This window comes from Myotis nattereri (genome assembly GCF_964212035.1).
Source record: "Myotis nattereri genome assembly, chromosome: 3".
In the NCBI taxonomy this organism is placed as follows: Eukaryota; Metazoa; Chordata; class Mammalia; order Chiroptera; family Vespertilionidae; genus Myotis; species Myotis nattereri.
Window position 1 is genome coordinate 216,155,111 of NC_138077.1, and position 16,351 is coordinate 216,171,461.

General features: G+C 69.3%; 1 protein-coding gene across 1 annotated transcript; it reads left to right on the forward strand.

The window, feature by feature from the left end:
- The first annotated feature begins 475 nt into the window (after positions 1–475).
- ACAP3 (ArfGAP with coiled-coil, ankyrin repeat and PH domains 3) lies at positions 476–16,197 on the forward strand. The gene is made up of 24 exons (XM_081087487.1): positions 476–608; positions 4,012–4,069; positions 4,914–5,033; positions 5,168–5,221; positions 6,510–6,568; positions 7,235–7,418; positions 7,884–7,928; positions 8,034–8,129; positions 8,214–8,288; positions 8,718–8,729; positions 9,283–9,395; positions 9,483–9,534; positions 9,708–9,808; positions 9,883–9,994; positions 10,364–10,572; positions 10,648–10,717; positions 11,872–11,966; positions 12,039–12,241; positions 12,381–12,485; positions 13,566–13,664; positions 13,753–13,973; positions 14,197–14,306; positions 14,431–14,541; positions 14,839–16,197. The coding sequence occupies exons 1-24, from the start codon at positions 562–564 to the stop codon at positions 14,984–14,986; spliced, it is 2,499 nt and encodes an 832-aa protein (XP_080943613.1). The 5' UTR covers positions 476–561; the 3' UTR covers positions 14,987–16,197.
- The last annotated feature ends 154 nt before the right edge of the window (positions 16,198–16,351 follow it).

The window sequence follows — 16,351 nt, forward strand, 5'->3', positions numbered from 1 at the left end:
CGAACCACGCGCCGACCTGCACGCCCCCGCTTGCGCGCACCCCGACGCCCACCTGCCCGCCCGCTGTCCGCTGCCCACCCACTGCCCGCTGCCCACCCTCGCGGGGCGTGTGCTTCCGCCGAGGTCCCGCCCAGCGGGTTTTGCAAACGCCCCTAATTGCTCAACGGCCGGATGGCTGGAGAGGGCGTGCCCGCGCCTGGCGGTCCGGCGACGGCTCCGACGCCCCGCTGCTGTTAAGCCCGCTTCCCTCCCGACCGGGAGCGGCCCGGGACGGGGGTGTGGATCGTCGGGGCAGGCGGAGCCGCGCGCGCCCGCGGCCGTAGGGAGGGCAGGGCGTTTGGCGACGCTCCCCGGCGGTGACAGCGGGCGGCGCCCGCGCGCTGCGGACTTTGGCGACGCTCCCCGGCGGTGACAGGCGGGGCGGGGCGGCGGCGCGGCGGCCTCATTCCGGGGCGGGCGGGCGCGGAGCGCGGCGCGGGCGGGCGGACGAGCGGGCCGGGCCGCCGAGGATGCCGCTCGGGGCGCCGCGGTCCTGGAGCCAGTGAGCGTCGCGCCGCAGCCATGACGGTGGAGTTCGAGGAGTGCATCAAGGACTCGCCGCGCTTCAGGTGCGCCCGCGGGCGCGCCCTGGGTGGCCGCCGGGGGGCCGCCCCCTCGGGACAGCCGGGCGGCCGGGGGAGGGGCGCGGGCGGGAGGCGGCGGCGCCCCCTTTGTGTCCGGCGCGCGAGCCGGGGACGGGAGCGGCAGGACCCGCCTCGGACAAAGCCCGCAGCGCCCGGGACGAGCAGACGGAACAAAAGATGCCCCTTTGCGGGTCACCTCGCACCGAGGGGCGCGCGTGGGGCGGGGCCGCCTCCCCAAGGAGTGTCCACCCCGCTTTGTGCGGGCGCCGTCGTGCCGGCCACCCGCACGGGGCCGGGACCTCCCTGGCCCTGCGGCCCCGCTCCGCCCGGGTTGTCGGGGTGAGCGGGGCCCGCCTGTCCTGCCTTCTGTCCGGGTGCCCGTGCCCAGCGCTGCGCGTGGGGGACAGTCAGCCGGAGCCACGTGGGGCCGGGGCTGCTTGACAGGGGTGACCTCAGGGCCGGGTGGGGGCGGGGGCGGGGCTGAGCAGCCTGGGTCCGAGGCTCTGGGCTGTGGCCCGTCCAGGGTGCGTGTCTTCGGTGCTCCCGTGTGCAGCACACGCACCCCATGTGCCAGGTGCACACGCGTCTGCCCCCTGCCTTGGGGTGCCAGAGCCGGGGTGTGAACGTGGGGGTGAGCCGAACCCCTGCGCTGGCCTGCTGGGCCCATGTGTGCACACCAGCCCTGGGCGCGGGCACGCGTGTTACCTGTGGCTTCTTGGCGTGGACGTGGGCGTGTGCTGTGTGTTTTTCATGCTGGTACGAGTGTTGCCCCTAAACACGCATGTTAGTTTGTTCATGTGAGTCCCAGCCCCGGGACACGCGTCCGCACGTGTGTCCGCGTGTGCACTGTGCCGCCGCACACAGGCACCTGGGGTGGCCCAGGAGCTGTCTACTGTGCCCCTGTGCACAGAGCGCCTGGTCACGTGTAGTGTGCGTGCCGGGTCCCGGGGGGTGCCAACAAGGGGCCCGTGTGGGCGTGCAGCCCCCAGCAGCAGCCTCTTGCACAACCGCCTCCCCAGGGAGGCTGGGATGCGGGGCCCGGTCGGGCCAGAGTGGCCCAAGCCCTGGGCGGAGGGAGGGGCGTGAGCAAGGGGTCCATGCACCATGCACCATGCACCATGCACCATGCACAATGCACGCGTGATTCTGCCCCACCTCTGCCCCCTGCCCTCCGGGACCCAGCGGTGGAGGGAGGTGCACGGGGCCTCAGCTGGCTGGGTCCTGGCCCCGCCCGCGGAGCTGCCTGCGTGGAGGAGTCCTGGCCCACCTGCCGGGTCAGGCCCGGGGCCCCAGCACCCAGTCACCTCTGGGCCTGGCCTCCCACACCAGCCTGTTCTGCCTGTGGCTCCCGCAGTGGGTGCGGTGGCGTCGCTGTGCTTCCCGGCAGGGAGGGGCTGCCCGTGGAAGTGCCCGGCCCGGCCTGGTGGGGGCTCAGTGGGTTCCCCGGGACCCTGGGCCACAGAAGCCTCGCTCTGGTTTCGGGCTGGGCTGAGATGAGTGGGGGCGTGAGGCCGCCCTGAGGCCCCCCATCTGCTCAGCTGCAGCTGAGGATGTCACCTGGGCTTCCTGGAGGTGGGCCTGGAGGAGGCAGTCAGGGTCGGCCGGCCAGGAGGATGTGGTCAGTGATGTGGGGCCATGTGATCCCAGCCCTAGGAGTGGGGGCCGGCCTGTGTGCTCTTGGCCTGGGGGAGCCCCACAGCCCCATGCACGTGGTTCGGGGGACCAGACTCACCCAGACAGGCCCGGGCCTCCGCCCACCCCTTGTACTTGGTGCCCCCTCCCTTGGGTGGGGCGTCAGGCACTGAGTCATGGCTTTGGTGGGGGAACCACCGGCCTCTCCCTCCTCCCCGCCCTCCAAGCTGCTGAGGACATTTTGGAGGGAGGACAGGAGAGGGCCCTGGTCCTAAGGGCTGGGGAGCGGGGCTGGCCCAGGCTCCGGGTGCAGCGCCTGCCTTGCTGCGCTCAGGGACCAGGCGCCCAGGCCCCGGTGGCAGCTCTCTGTGCAGCTGCCAGGGCCCTTGGGTGCTGGGGCTCCCCCTGCAGCATCCTCCTCGGGGTGGGTGGGCCTTCCCTGCCTCAGGAGGGACTGTGAGGGGACGCGAGAGGCCACAGCAGAGGTCAGGGTTCCTGGGCCACACTCGGGCCGTTGGGACGGGCAGTCCTGGGGGGGCTGTGGGCACCTGGGGGGCCGGGGCCCGGACAGTAGTCACCCCCTCCGACCCCTCTGCTCCAGATGTCTTGCCCTGAGCCCTCGGGAAGGGACAGGCTGCTCAGAGGGGAGCCGTGTCCTGCCAGGTGGCAGGTGGGGACCTTACGAGGTCCCTGCCCCCGCCCCCCCCCCCCCCCCCCGCTCCTCCTGGAGGTCATTCTGAGCCCCACCCCACCTGAGGGACCAGGTCCTGCCCCCAGCAAACCTGGGAAATCCTGGAGCACGCCCCTCCCCCTGCCTCCTCCCCTCTGCCTGACCCCGCCCAAGGCCTGTCTCTGGAGGCCTGCCTCCCGCCCTGGCCTGAGCCCCATTCCCTTGTCCCTCACCCCAGGAGGCCAGATGGGCCCAGCTCGCCAGCTGAGGGGGTGGGGGGCACCAGGATACTGGCCCTATCTCCCTATTTCCTGTTCCCGGAGCATTGGGGGGGGGGGGGTGTCACGTGCCTGATCCATCTGCCTCTGCCTTCCGGGGATTCTCCTGTCCTTGGCTCCTCAGTGATGTCATGTGTTAACTCTCCCCTCCCCTCGCCCCTCCCGAGAGAGCTCATTGTCAGGCTGCCCTGGGGGGGGGGCATTGTGGGGGGGGGGGGACGGGGACGGGACCTGACCCACCGCTCTCCTGGCAGATGGTGCCATTCTTTCTTGTTTGGAGGTTGGGGCGTCTGAGGGAGCCAGAGAGAGGTTCTGGCTGAGACCAGCGAGCTGCAGGGGCCACCAGGCTGGGGGAGCCCAGTTGGAGTCTGGGCTGGGCGGGGGTGGCTGGCTGCCCTGGCCCCGCCCGGCGTGTGCACCTGCACTGGGGTTCCGGCCCCTCTTCTGTCCTCAGACGCGTCTGACCTCTCTACCCGGGGCCGCAGCAGCCCGACCCCAGAGGGGGGTCACATGGGACAGGGCCTCTTTCTGGCTGGGGTTGTGTGGCTCTGGGCCCCCCTGGAGTCAGCGGGATCTGGGTCCCTGTCTCCCTGTCCTGCCTCCTCCTGCCAGGCGGCGGCCTCTCCCAGCTTCCGTTTCCTGGCCTGTCTGAGGGCCGTGGGGCCGCGGGGCAGCCGACAGCAGCCAGCAGCCCTGGGCCAGCAGCCCTGTGGGGAGGGGCCTGGGGAGGTGAAGGTCCAGCCTGCCTGACACGGGGTCAGGGCAGCTGGCTGCAGGCTGACCCCTGGCCGACCTCTTCCCATTGCAGGGCGACTATCGACGAGGTGGAGACAGATGTGGTCGAGATCGAGGCCAAACTGGACAAGGTGAGGGGCTGGGGTGCGGGGGCCCCAGTGCCGCTCCCTGCCCCCAGCCCGGCCACTGGTGTGTGTGCACGCACGTGTGCGTGTGGGGCGTGCGGCCCGTGTGCGTGCACAGGACGTGGCTGTGTCCCCTCACCACAGCTGTACCTGCCATGCCCGTCCCAGTGCACACGCTGCACACACATGTGTGTGCTCTGGGTCTCCCGTCAGGTGGGGGTGGGCCCTGGTGCGTTCCCGCTAGTGCAGGAGTTCTCAACCTGTGGGTCGCGACCCCTTTGGGGGTCAAATGACCCTTTCACAGGGGTCGCCTAAGACCATCGGAAAACACATATATAATTACATATCGTTTTTGCGATTAATCGCTATGCTTTAATTATGTTCAATCTGAACAATGACATCAGGGGTCACCACAACATGAGGAGCTGTGTTAAAGGGTCGCGGCCTCAGGAAGGTTGAGAACTGCTGCTCTAGTGAGTCTTCAGGGCCAGAGACAGCCGCTGGGAGGCTGTGGCTCTAAGTGACCAGGTTGGGGGCCCCGGGGGACTAGGGGGAGCAGGGAGGGGCACACTCCTGAGCCCCCTCGGTGGCTGCTCCCGCTGACCCTTGGCCAGGCCCACGTGCCCACCCGCCCTGGGTTCTCTGCTCCGACCTCCCGCTCTGGAGCCCAGGCCCAGGTGGCACTAGGCTGACCCAGCGCCCAGTGGGCTCAGGATGGAGTGCGGGCAGCGGGGGTCCCCCCAGCCTTGGGCAGCTGTGTTCTGGGCACTGCCGGGCCCTGAGCTGCATTTCGCTGCCCCAGCCGGCGAAGGCCGGTGGCCTGAGTGTCACGCCCCCGTCCTGTCCGCAGCTGGTCAAGCTGTGCAGTGGCATGATCGAGGCCGGCAAGGCCTACGTCACCACCAACAGGCTCTTCGTGAGTGGGGTGCGCGACCTGTCTCAGCAATGCCAGGGAGACACCGTCATCTCGGTGAGGCCCCCTGATCTCTGACCTCTGTGAGGGGCAGGCAGCCCCTGGAGGGGCCCCAGGCCCTGGGAGCACGTGGGCATCTGTGCGGGCAGCATGGCTGTGCCATCTGAGTGAGGGTCTCCCCTGCCCCCCAGGAGTGTCTGCAGCGGTTTGGAGACAGCCTGCAGGAGATGGTCAACTACCACATGGTGAGCCTGCGGGGGGCGGGGGGGGACGCGCATGAGGGCCCGTCCCAGGGCCTGTCCGAGGGGCTAGGCTGCCGGCAGGGCCAGCTCTGGGAGGGCCCTCGCCGCGCTCCCTCCGTCTGTGGGTGGGAGACGCCGCGAGGCTCTCGTGTCCCAGGTGAGGGTCAGACGGGGGGGTGGGGGTGAGGGAGGGGCGGCAACACAGCCCAGGTCTGTGGGCAGCGGGCTCTCAGGGTGGGAGACGCCGTGGAGGGTCACCCAGGGCCCCCACCAGGCAGCTCTCCAGCCGTGCGTGCAGCGAAAGCACCTCCCAGGCTGCCCCCCGGCCCCTGGTGACTCTAGCCTCCCTGCTCCCGTCGGGTCTGGATGACCACCAGCACGGCCTCACGGAACAGGCCGGAGGCACACGTGGGTGGCTGGACAGTGGCCTGGCAACCGGAGCCCCAGACTAAACAAGGGGCCCCACCCCCCAGGGGAAGTTCAGAAATAAACCAGCTCAGAACAGCACGTCCTGCCCTGTCTGTCTGTCTGTCTGCTTGCAGACAGGCCCCCGCGTGGACAGGCCTGATTCTGGCCCCTGATTCTGGATCCCCTAAGTCAGTGATGGCGAACCTTCTGAGCTCGGCGTGTCAGCATTTTGAAAAACCCTAACTTAACTCTGGGGCCGTGTCACATGTAGAAATTTTTTTGATATTTGCAACCATAGTAAAACAAAGACATATTTTTGATATTTATTTTATATATTTAAATGCCATTTAACAAAGAAAAATCAACCAAAGAAATGAGTTCGCGTGTCACCTCTGACACGCGTGTCACAGGTTCGCCATCACTGCCCTAAGTGCTCCAGAGCCCTCCAGCTCCCCACACCACCCGCCCCCGCCCCCAGGCCAGTCCTTGGGAGCTCCGGCTCAGACCCCATCCTTCCTACCTCAGGGCTGGTCCTCCCCGAGGTGGGGTCTCAGGGTCGGAGGTGGGGGTGTCAGAGGAGGGTGCCCTGTGGGTGGGGCAGAAGAGGGGCCCCTCTGGGACAGCTCTGGCCTCTGGTCTGGCCGAGAGCCTGGAGGGGACGTGGGCAGGTGGTCACAGCTGTCGCCTCTGGGCGCCGACCCAGGCCTGGGGCCACCCCCGCTCCCCTGACCCTGTGAGGCCGGCTCCGTGGGGACGATGGGCTGGGGCCCAGGCTGGGCTGGGCGGGACTTTCCCTGGTTCTCACCTGAGAGGGATGGGGGCCTGGCCCCTGGGGTCATGTGGGGACAAACCACTAACACCCCCCTGTCCCGTGCCCCCCCAGATCCTGTTTGACCAGGCCCAGAGGTCCGTGCGGCAGCAGCTCCACAACTTCATCAAAGAGTGAGTGGCTCGAGGCCCCCGGACCCCAAGGTGGGGCTCTAGCCTCTCCGAGCCCGGGAGGGGCCCATGGTGATTTCTGTGCTGGATCTGGGGGGTCCCGGGGTCTGTCTGGGAGGGGCCCTGGCCCCAGGCCTCAGGCTCTGGGTGGGGGCTCAGGGTGGGCAAAGGCTTGGAGGGGTCAGGGCTGGAGGGTAAGGTGAGGGCCTCGTGCAAGGGGTGAGGGCATGACTGGGGGAGGAGTCAGGGTGGTGGTGGGAGGAGGTGAGGGTTGGTGGGGGTCTGGACTCAGCACCTGTGTGTGCAGTTGGGGTGCCTACGGGGCCCCCAAGTGATGTCACATTGAAGTTGGGGGCCTGAGTCTGGAATCTGGTTGAAGCTGGGCTCACCCCAGGTTGCACTGACCTTAGGATTGAGGTGGTGAAGGGCAAGGGTGGGCCCTGGGTCAGGGAAGGGGGCCTTGAGGAGACAAGGAGGGAGGAGAAGGGGGAGGCAGGGAGGGGGATGAGGGGGACACCCAGTTCGATGGCTGCAGGGGGGGCAGGCAGGGAGGCCCTGCCCAGGAGCACGGGGTGGGGCTGGGAGCACGGGGAGGGCGTTTCAGGAAGGGGGAGGCCCCATGTCCGCCCCTCCTGGGAGCCCCCGACCTGACACCCCCCCCCCCCCCAGGGACGTGCGGAAGTTCAAGGAGACCAAGAAGCAGTTTGACAAAGTGAGGGAGGACCTGGAGCTGTCCCTGGTGAGGAACGCCCAGGCCCCCAGGCACCGGCCCCACGAGGTGGAGGAGGCCACAGGTGCCCTGACCCTCACCCGCAAGTGCTTCCGCCACCTGGCACTCGACTACGTGCTCCAGGTCAGCCGCTGGGCACCGAGGGGTCAGGTCCTGGAGTGGGGTGGGCGGTGGTCCTGCAGATGGACGGACGGACGGAAGGACGGACGGAGCTGACGTCAGGAGAGGTGCCTCTGGCTCCAGAAAGCTGATGTCAGGTCTTGGGAAGGGACCAGGTGGGGGGCAGCCCCAGCGGTGGGCAGGGCTGGGATGAGCCCGCGGCTGCGGCTGCAGGTGGAGGCCGGGGAGACCTTGCTGAGGGTGGAGCAGGGGTGGGAGTTCCTGACTTTGCCTGTGGGAGGGACCCACCGTCCTGGCCTGGGAAGGGTCCCGGACCGTGGGAGGATGGGGTTGGCCAAGGGCAGGGATATGAAGACGAGCTGGGGGTCTCAGGGAACCACAAGCAGCCCGAGCAGACTCGGTGGCAAGGTGCAGGCCGTGGGCTGCCTCGACCCAACACCCTTTCCCGGTTCACCCCTCCCCCGGCAGATCAATGTCCTCCAGGCCAAGAAGAAGTTTGAGATCTTGGACTCTGTGAGTGCCTGGCGCGGGATGGGCGGGGGCACTGCCCTGGAGCTCGGGCCTGGGCAGCAGGTGTGCCGGGAGAGGGGGGGCCTCACCTGCACCTCCCTCCTGCAGATGCTGTCCTTCATGCACGCCCAGTACAGCTTCTTCCAGCAGGGCTACAGCCTGCTGCACCAGCTGGACCCCTACATGAAGAAGCTGGCGGCCGAGGTGAGCCTGGGGCGGGGAGGGGAGGGACCCAGCCAGGGTCTCAGGGAGAGGGGTCCCTTCCCTCCCTGACGCCCCTTCCCGTAGCTGGACCAGCTGGTGATCGACTCGGCCGTGGAGAAGCGGGAGATGGAGCACAGGCACGCTGCCATCCAGCAACGGGTGAGGCCCCCACCGCCCTGCACCGGGGATTGGGGGTGTGAGGGGCACCCGTCCCGCTGACCTGGGAGGCCCCTGGCACAGACACACGCTCCATCCCTTCCCCCAGGCCTGCCACTCTGCTGGGATCCCCATCCTCAGGGCCTCAGCGTGACAGAGCAGGGCGGGAGGGTGGCCAGGGCAGGGGTGGGCAGAGGCCAGGGAATGCCCCTCTTCTTTCAAGGCCAGGGGTTGCCTCTGCGGCCTCAGGCGCTGGCTCCTACTGGGGCCTCTTTGGTCACCTGCCAGACCGCTGCCCCCACACTGCCCAGGGCGGAGTGGGCTGCAGGCAGAGCTGCCATTTCAGAATCACTGAGAGCCTGGGCAGGTGGGGGGCTGGCACTCACCGGCATTCTCTCTCTCTCTCCTCCCACCCCCTTCTGCTCCGCCCAGACACTGCTGCAGGTGAGTGGGCGTTCGCCCTGGGGGGGGGGGGTTGAGGGGGGGTGGAGAGGACAGGGAGGGCCACGTGGGTGGGGCCTCCGCCCTCCCTTGCCGAGGCACTTCAGCACCAAGGACACCTCCCAGGCACCTGTGGGCATTGCACGCACCCGTACCCCGTGGCTGGCACCAGTGAGGACACGGGCTGAGCGGGAGCGTCCCCCGTGGGAGTGGCAGCAGCTGTCCCTCCCTGCCCCCACTCAGCCAGGGCAGCAGGTGGCTGGGCCTCCGCTCCCACCGCCACACACAGGACACACTCAGTGTCTCCCCGGCCTGGTGAATGGAGCTCTGTCGCTGGGAGCGGGCCCAGCTGGCAGCGTGAATGGGGACGCGGGGTGGGGGGCAGCTTCCTTCCTCCTCGCACAGCCTGCTGTTCTTTGGGGCTGGGTGGGGGCAGGGCCTGGGCTCTAGGCTCGAGCCCTGCGGGGATGAGTGACTCCTGCCCCCAGGAGATTTGGGGCAGGGCCATGCTCAGGTCCGGGGTGGGCATTCATGGGGGCCCGGCTCCCACCCCCAGGACTTCTCCTACGATGAGCCCAAAGCAGAGTTTGACGTGGACGCGCCTAGCGGGGTGGTGATGGAGGGCTACCTCTTCAAGAGGGCCAGCAACGCCTTCAAGACATGGAACCGGTGAGGGGGTCCTTCTTGGGGGGCAGGGCACTGGGGCGGACGTGAGGTTGGCCTGCCTGACCCCTCCTGGCTTGTCCCCCTGCCCAGGCGCTGGTTCTCCATCCAGAACAGCCAGCTGGTCTACCAGAAGAAGCTGAAGGTGCGTGCAGGCCCCTCCCCTCCTGGGTCCGGCGTGGGCCGGGGACAGCCATGGGCATCGCGGCCTGAGTGGGCGGGGGACAGAGAGCACGTGGGTCTCGGACGGCCTGTGAGGCAGGCAGAGCCACATGTGGGGGTCAGGGCGGAGCTCGAGGGCCCGTGCTCTGCCCGCAGGACGTGCTGACCGTGGTGGTGGACGACCTCCGCCTGTGCTCCGTGAAGCCGTGCGAGGACATCGAGCGGAGGTTCTGCTTCGAGGTCGTGTCGCCCACCAAGTGCGTACGCCCAGCGGGCGGGTGGGGCCGGAGGGGAGGGCCTGTCTGCCGGGCCTGACGTCCCCGATCCCCAGGAGCTGCATGCTGCAGGCGGACTCCGAGAAGCTGCGGCAGGCCTGGGTCCAGGCCGTGCAAGCCAGCATCGCCTCCGCCTACCGGGAGAGCCCGGACAGCTGCTACAGCGAGGTGCGGCCCCTGCGGGCGGCGTGCATGTGCGTGTGTGGGCAGTGCCCGCGTGCATGTGCGTGTGTGGGCAGTGCCCGCGTGCATGTGCGTGTGTGGGCAGTGCCCGCGTGCATGTGCGTGTGTGGGCAGTGCCCGCGTGCATGTGCGTGTGTGGGCAGTGCCCGCGTGCATGTGCGTGTGTGGGCAGTGCCCGCGTGCATGTGCGTGTGTGGGCATGTGTACGTGAGTGTGCCTGCACACGTGTGTGCATGGGCTTGGCTTCAGGGTCCAAGCCAGTGCTGGTGCATCCAGCTGGGGAGGAGGTGGGGGCCGCTGGGGGAGCCAAGGCTGGAGCGCCAAAGGGGCTGCGTGGCCCTCGCCTGTCCCTAGAGGCTGGACCGCACGGCGTCCCCCTCCACGAGCAGCATCGACTCGGCCACGGACTCCCGGGAGCGCGGCGCCAAGGGCGAGAGCGTGCTGCAGCGCATGCAGGGCGTGGCTGGCAACGGCCAGTGCGGCGACTGCGGCCAGCCGGACCCCCGCTGGGCCAGCATCAACCTGGGTGTGCTGCTCTGCATCGAGTGCTCAGGCATCCACAGGTGGGCCCATGGGCGGCCGGGCAGGGGCGCCAGGCCGAGCCGCCCCTGACTCCCCCCTGCCTCCCCACTGTCTAGGAGCCTGGGTGTCCACTGCTCCAAGGTGCGGTCCCTGACGCTGGACTCATGGGAGCCTGAGCTGCTGAAGGTGTGTGTGGGCCCATCGCAGGCCGCCAGCCGCCGGCGTGGGGTGCAGGGGCTGGTTCTGCAAGCCGCGGTGTCTGGAGCTGGGGCTGAGGCCTGGGGCTGAGGCCTGGGGGTGTCTGCAAGCCGGGCTGAGGCCTGGGGGTGTCTGCAGCCTGGGGCCGAGGCCTGGGGGTGTCTGCAGGCTGGGGCCGAGGCCTGGGGCTGAGGCCTGGGGGTGTCTGCAGGCTGGGGCTGAGGCCTGAGGGTGTCTGCAAACCGGGCTGAGGCCTGGGGGTGTCTGCAGGCTGGGGCTGAGGCGTGGGGGTGTCTGCAAGCCGGGGCTGAGGCCTGGGGGTGAGGCCTGGGGCTGTCTTCAGCCTGGGGCTGAGGCCTGGGGGTGTCTGCAGGCTGGGGCTGAGGCTTGGGGGTGTCTGCAGCCTGGGGTTGAGGCCTGGGGGTGTCTGCAGGCTGGGGGTGTCTGCAGGCTGGGGGTGTCTGCAGGCTGGGGCTGAGGCGTGGGGGTGTCTGCAAGCCGGGGCTGAGGCCTGGGGGTGTCTGCAGGCTGGGGGTGTCTGCAGGCTGGGGCTGAGGCCTGGGGGTGTCTGCAGGCTGGGGGTGTCTGCAGGCTGGGGGTGTCTGCAGCCTGGGGGTGTCTGCAGGCCGGGGGTGTCTGCAGGCTGGGGGTGTCTGCAGGCCGGGGGTGTCTGCAGGCCGGGGGTGTCTGCAGGCTGGGGGTGTCTGCAGGCTGGGGGTGTCTGCAGGCCGGGGCTGAGGCCTGGGGGTGTCTGCAGGCTGGGGGTGTCTGCAGCCTGGGGGTGTCTGCAGCCTGGGGGTGTCTGCAGCCTGGGGCTGAGGCCTGGGGGTGTCTGCAGCCTGGGGGTGTCTGCAGGCCGGGGGTGTCTGCAGGCTGGGGGTGTCTGCAGCCTGGGGCTGAGGCCTGGGGGTGTCTGCAGGCTGGGGGTGTCTGCAGGCTGGGGGTGTCTGCAGGCTGGGGGTGTCTGCAGCCTGGGGGTGTCTGCAGCCTGGGGGTGTCTGCAGGCTGGGGGTGTCTGCAGGCTGGGGGTGTCTGCAGCCTGGGGGTGTCTGCAGGCTGGGGGTGTCTGCAGCCTGGGGGTGTCTGCAGGCTGGGGGTGTCTGCAGGCCGGGCCGAGGCCCACACGCCCTGTCTCCCGCCAGCTGATGTGTGAGCTGGGAAACAGCATTGTGAACCGGATCTACGAGGCCCAGTGGGAGGGGCCGGGCGGCGGGAAGCCCACAGCCAGCAGCCCCAGGTGAGGTGGGCGCCGGCGGAGGGGGCGGCAGGCCCCAGCCCTGAGCGTGGCCTCACGTCCACCTCGGTCCAGGCAGGACAAGGAGGCTTGGATCAAGGACAAGTACGTGGAGAAGAAGTTCCTGCGGAAGCCGCCCTCCACACCCGCCCGGGAGGCCCCTCGGCGCTGGCGGGCCCTGAAGTGCCCCGGCCGCCACAGCTCGCCCCGCGCCCCCACCGCCCGCCGCAAGGTCCGGATGGAGCCTGTCCTGCCCTCCGTGGCGGCTCTGTCCTCAGGTGCGCGGGCTTCTGGCTCACCTGGACGGGCGTGGGGCTGGGGGAGGGCTGCAGCAGGGTCCAGGCCAGACCCCAGGGAGGCCAGGGCGGGCGGGCAGGAGACGGGACCAGTGTGACCGCCTGGTCTCCCCGTGCGTAGGCGCCGTGGAGCGCAGGTTCCGGCGGGACTCCCTCTTCTGCCCCGACGAGCTGGACTCCCTCTTCTCCTATTTTGATGCAGGGGCTGCTGCGGCTGGTCCACGCAGTAAGTGCTGCAAGCACCCCAGCCCCGCTGCCCGCCCTCCCCCGGCCCCGCTGCCCGCCCTCCCCCGGCCCCGCTGCCCGCCCTCCCCCGGCCCCCGCTGCCCGCCCTCCCCCGGCCCCCGCTGCCCACCCTCCCCTGGCCCCCGCTGCCCACCTTCCCCCGGCCCCGCTGCCCGCCCTCCCCTGGCCAGGCTGCAGGGCAGCACCAGGCAGGGCTCCCCGGGAGGGTGGACACGTGGCCATTTGCTGGGGGATTGTCAGGAGGGACAGGGCTTGGAGGTGGTGTCGTGGGAGGCTGGTCTGGAATGGGGAGAACGGGGTCAAGCGGGCCTAAGGCTGGGATAGTACCTTGAGGGGCTGGGGGCAACTAGGGCATCGACTTGGAGATGAAGGTCATGACCCCTGAGTGATGTGTGTGTGTGTGTGTGTGTGCACGCGCGCACAGGAGTAGGTGTATGTCAGGGTGAGCACACAGGTGTATTCTGTGCGTGTCTATGTGCACCTGTGTGCTGGGGGCCTGGAAAACTCTGGACACACATCTTTCTCACCCCTCTCGGGGTTGGGGGGCAACTGCCGTACCTGGAGTTCTCCCCTGAGGGCTGCCTGCTAACGGGTGGTCAGCACCTCCTGGCAAGTGTGGAGGCTTCGGGGCAGTGTGGGCAGAGGCAGGGCCCTCGGCCAAGAATTGGCAGGGTGACCGCGGGCAGCAGGGGGCGCTGCCTCACCATCCCTGTGCCTGGGGCTCTTGGGGTTGCCCTTGGTTGAGCTGGGCTGAGGCGGTTGGTGCTGCCTGGGGCCGCCTCCAGGGCTTGGCCAAGACCCATCCCTGGGCAGTGACCTCCTCACATGCACTGGCCACAAGGAGGGCTGAGCACCCACAGCCTCACACGCCCCCCCCCATCCTGCCGGGCTGACCTGCCTGAGGGCGGGTGCACGTGGGCCTGCCCGTGGCTTGTTTTGTCCCCTTTCCTCCCATCCTAGCAGGACGCCCCCTGCCCCCCGGGGCACCCCCTGGAGGATGGTTGGGGTCTGGGGAGGAGTCAGGGATACTCAGGACCCCCTCTGCCCACGGATCCCGCAGGTCTGAGCAGCGACAGTGGCTTAGGGGGGAGCTCGGATGGCAGCTCCGACGTCCTGGCCTTCGGCGTGGGCTCCGTGGTGGACAGTGTCGCTGAGGAGGGTGGGTGCCATGCCTCCCCAGCCCTCCCCCTCCCCCTCGCCCACTCGTGGCCTAGTCACCGCCCCTGACCGCACCCCTCTCCTGGCAGAAGGCGCAGAGTCCGAGGACTCCAGCGGCGAGGCGGATGGAGAGGCGGAGGCCTGGGGGCTGGCGGATGTGCGCGAGCTGCACCCGGGGCTCCTGGCGCACCGCGCGGCACGCACTCGTGATCTTCCCGCGCTGGCCGCGGCGCTGGCCCACGGGGCTGAGGTCAACTGGGCCGACACGGAGGACGAGGGCAAGACGCCACTGGTGCAGGCCGTGCTGGGGGTGAGCAGGGCTGGGCTGGCGCCGGACACAGGTGCGCGCCAACCTGTTGGCCTCTTCAAGCTTCTACCCCTTTGGTGGCTTGCACCCAGGCCCCTGTTGGAGACCGGGCTCGGTCCTCGGTCCTCAGTCCTCGGTCCGGTGGGGGTGCCCGGTCCGGCAGGGGTGCCCGGGACCCTCCTAGCAACCATCCCCTGGGTTCAGCATGGCCTTCCCCGCTCCCTAGGGCTCCTTGATCGTCTGCGAATTCCTCCTGCAAAACGGGGCGGACGTGAACCAAAGAGACAGCCGGGGCCGGGCGCCCCTACACCACGCCACGCTCCTGGGCCACACCGGGTGAGTCGCAGGTGCACGTCCTGTTCCCCTGGCGGGGGGTGGGTGGTGGGAGGTAGGGGTGGGTGGGGGGTAAGGGGGGGCGTGTGGCCTGGGTGCACCCCAGCTCATCTCCTCTGCCCCGCAGCCAGGTCTGCCTGTTCTTGAAGCGGGGCGCCGACCAACACGCCCTGGACCACGAGCAGCAGGACCCGCTGAGCATCGCCATCCAGGAGGCCAACGCAGACATCGTCACCCTGTGAGCGAGGGCGGGGCTTGGTGTCTTAGAGGGGATTGGCTGCCTGGGGGAGAGGGCGGGGCGCCGTGGGCGGGGTTTGGGTGCCTTAGAAGGGGCGGGGCGCAGTGAGGCGGGGCTTGGTGTCTTAGAGGGGATTGGCCGCCTGGGGGAGGGGCTGGGCGCCGTGGGCGGGGTTTGGGCTCCTTAGAGGGGGCGGGGCGCAGTGAGGCGGGGCTTGGTGTCTTAGAGGGGATTGGCCGCCTGGGGGAGGGCGGGGCGCCGGGGGCACCGGTCGCCCTCACTCTGCGCTGCTCTCAGGCTGCGTCTGGCGCGCATGGCAGAGGAGATGCGGGAGGCGGAGGCGCCCCCGGGCCAGCCCGGCCCCCTGGCGGGCAGCAGCCCCACGGAGCTCCAGTACCGCAGGTGCATCCAGGAGTTCATCAGCCTCCACCTGGAGGAGAGCTAGGGCGGGCGGGCCTGGGAGCGGTGAGACCGGCCCCCTGGCCCATTTCCGGAGCGTCCGGCCCGCAGCCTGCTCTGTCCTCCTCGGATGGGCAGGGGAGGGACCCTAGCCCCGCGTCTCCTGAAGCCCCACGTCTCCCCAGAGGTGCTGACCCTATGTCCTCAGGTGACTCCCTCGGGGCCGGGGCTGCTCCTGTCGCAAACCACTCTCAAGGCTCCGGTGCCCCTACCACCCCGTCCCCAGGGCCCATGTCCTTTTGTGTCCCTCTGACCCGGGGCCAGGGCACCTGTGGCCCTCTGTCCAGAGGCCTCTGTCACCGTGTGCCCCCCTTTATTGCCCCAGACACTGACCTGCTAGTTGGGTCCCCCCTACACCCCGGAGCCCCTGCACCAGGCCCCCCTGAGGCTGGTGGCTGGCCATCAGCCCCGTGCCAGGGCAGAAGGGGCAGCCCATCCAGGGAATCAACCCGTGTACCTCACTTAGCAACCCCAGCGTCCCAGCTGGGCTTCTCGGGTGCTGGGGGGGGGGAGGGGGTCTCAGCCCTGGCTGGACGCAGGCGTCCCGAGGCCGTGTGGCTGGCCACGCGAGCCTCATGCCGGGCAGCCCTAGACCGGCCCTGCCTCCTCCAAAGTCCTGGGCCCGGAGCAGGTGCATAAAGGACGTTGGCGCTTTGCCCCCTGCATCTGACGCTTCCCGTGGGCGGAGGGGCTCTCTGCAGCCCTGTGTTCTCGCTCGTCTCGCCTCTTTCTCTGGACTCGGGAGGACACCTTGACCCAGCTCTGTCTGCCGGGGGGAGGCCCCTGCAGCTCTGCCCCCCACTCGCCAGCTTGCCGCCCAGGCAAGGCCCTCTGATGGGTCCCAGGTCCCTCCGCTCACTCCCCAGGGCCCACACTGCCTTCTGTGTCCCCGTTACTGGAGCCCTGGGGTGGCGCTGGGCCTCTCCCCAACTTGGGTCCTGGATCGGGCCAAGGCCAGCCCGTTGGTCTCTATGCAAAGGCTGCCCAGGAGGCTCCATGGGTGGCCAGGCGGGCACTGACCGGCCCCCCCAGACCCTCACCTGCAGGCTGTGACCCTAAAGAGCAGAATTAACTCCTTCCTCTCTTCCTGCTTGAGCTCTGCCCCACCCACTGCCTGTCAGTGCCTCTCGCCTGGGCCTCAGGCTGCTGGGACCGCCCACTCCAGATCACTCAGTAATAAATGCCGCTTGCACCCGCTGCTGTCAGTGGCTCACCTGCCTCACTCCACTGTCTCAGCCGGGGAGGGGGGTCGGTGGGTCCCCTGCCTTCGCGGAGGGGTGGCTGAGTAGGGTAGGACCAGAGCCCCACAAGGTCGCCATAAGCAGAACCCAGGGGCTTGATGGGGGTCTTC

Excerpts from the sequence above, each read along its gene's own strand:
- ACAP3 (XM_081087487.1), top strand. The coding sequence starts at position 562 with ATGACGGTGGAGTTCGAGGAGTGCATCAAGGACTCGCCGCGCTTCAG. Across the intron at positions 9,396-9,482 it reads GCCTTCAAGACATGGAACCG|GCGCTGGTTCTCCATCCAGA; the intron begins GTGAGGGGGTCC and ends CCCCCTGCCCAG. Across the intron at positions 11,967-12,038 it reads CCCACAGCCAGCAGCCCCAG|GCAGGACAAGGAGGCTTGGA; the intron begins GTGAGGTGGGCG and ends ACCTCGGTCCAG.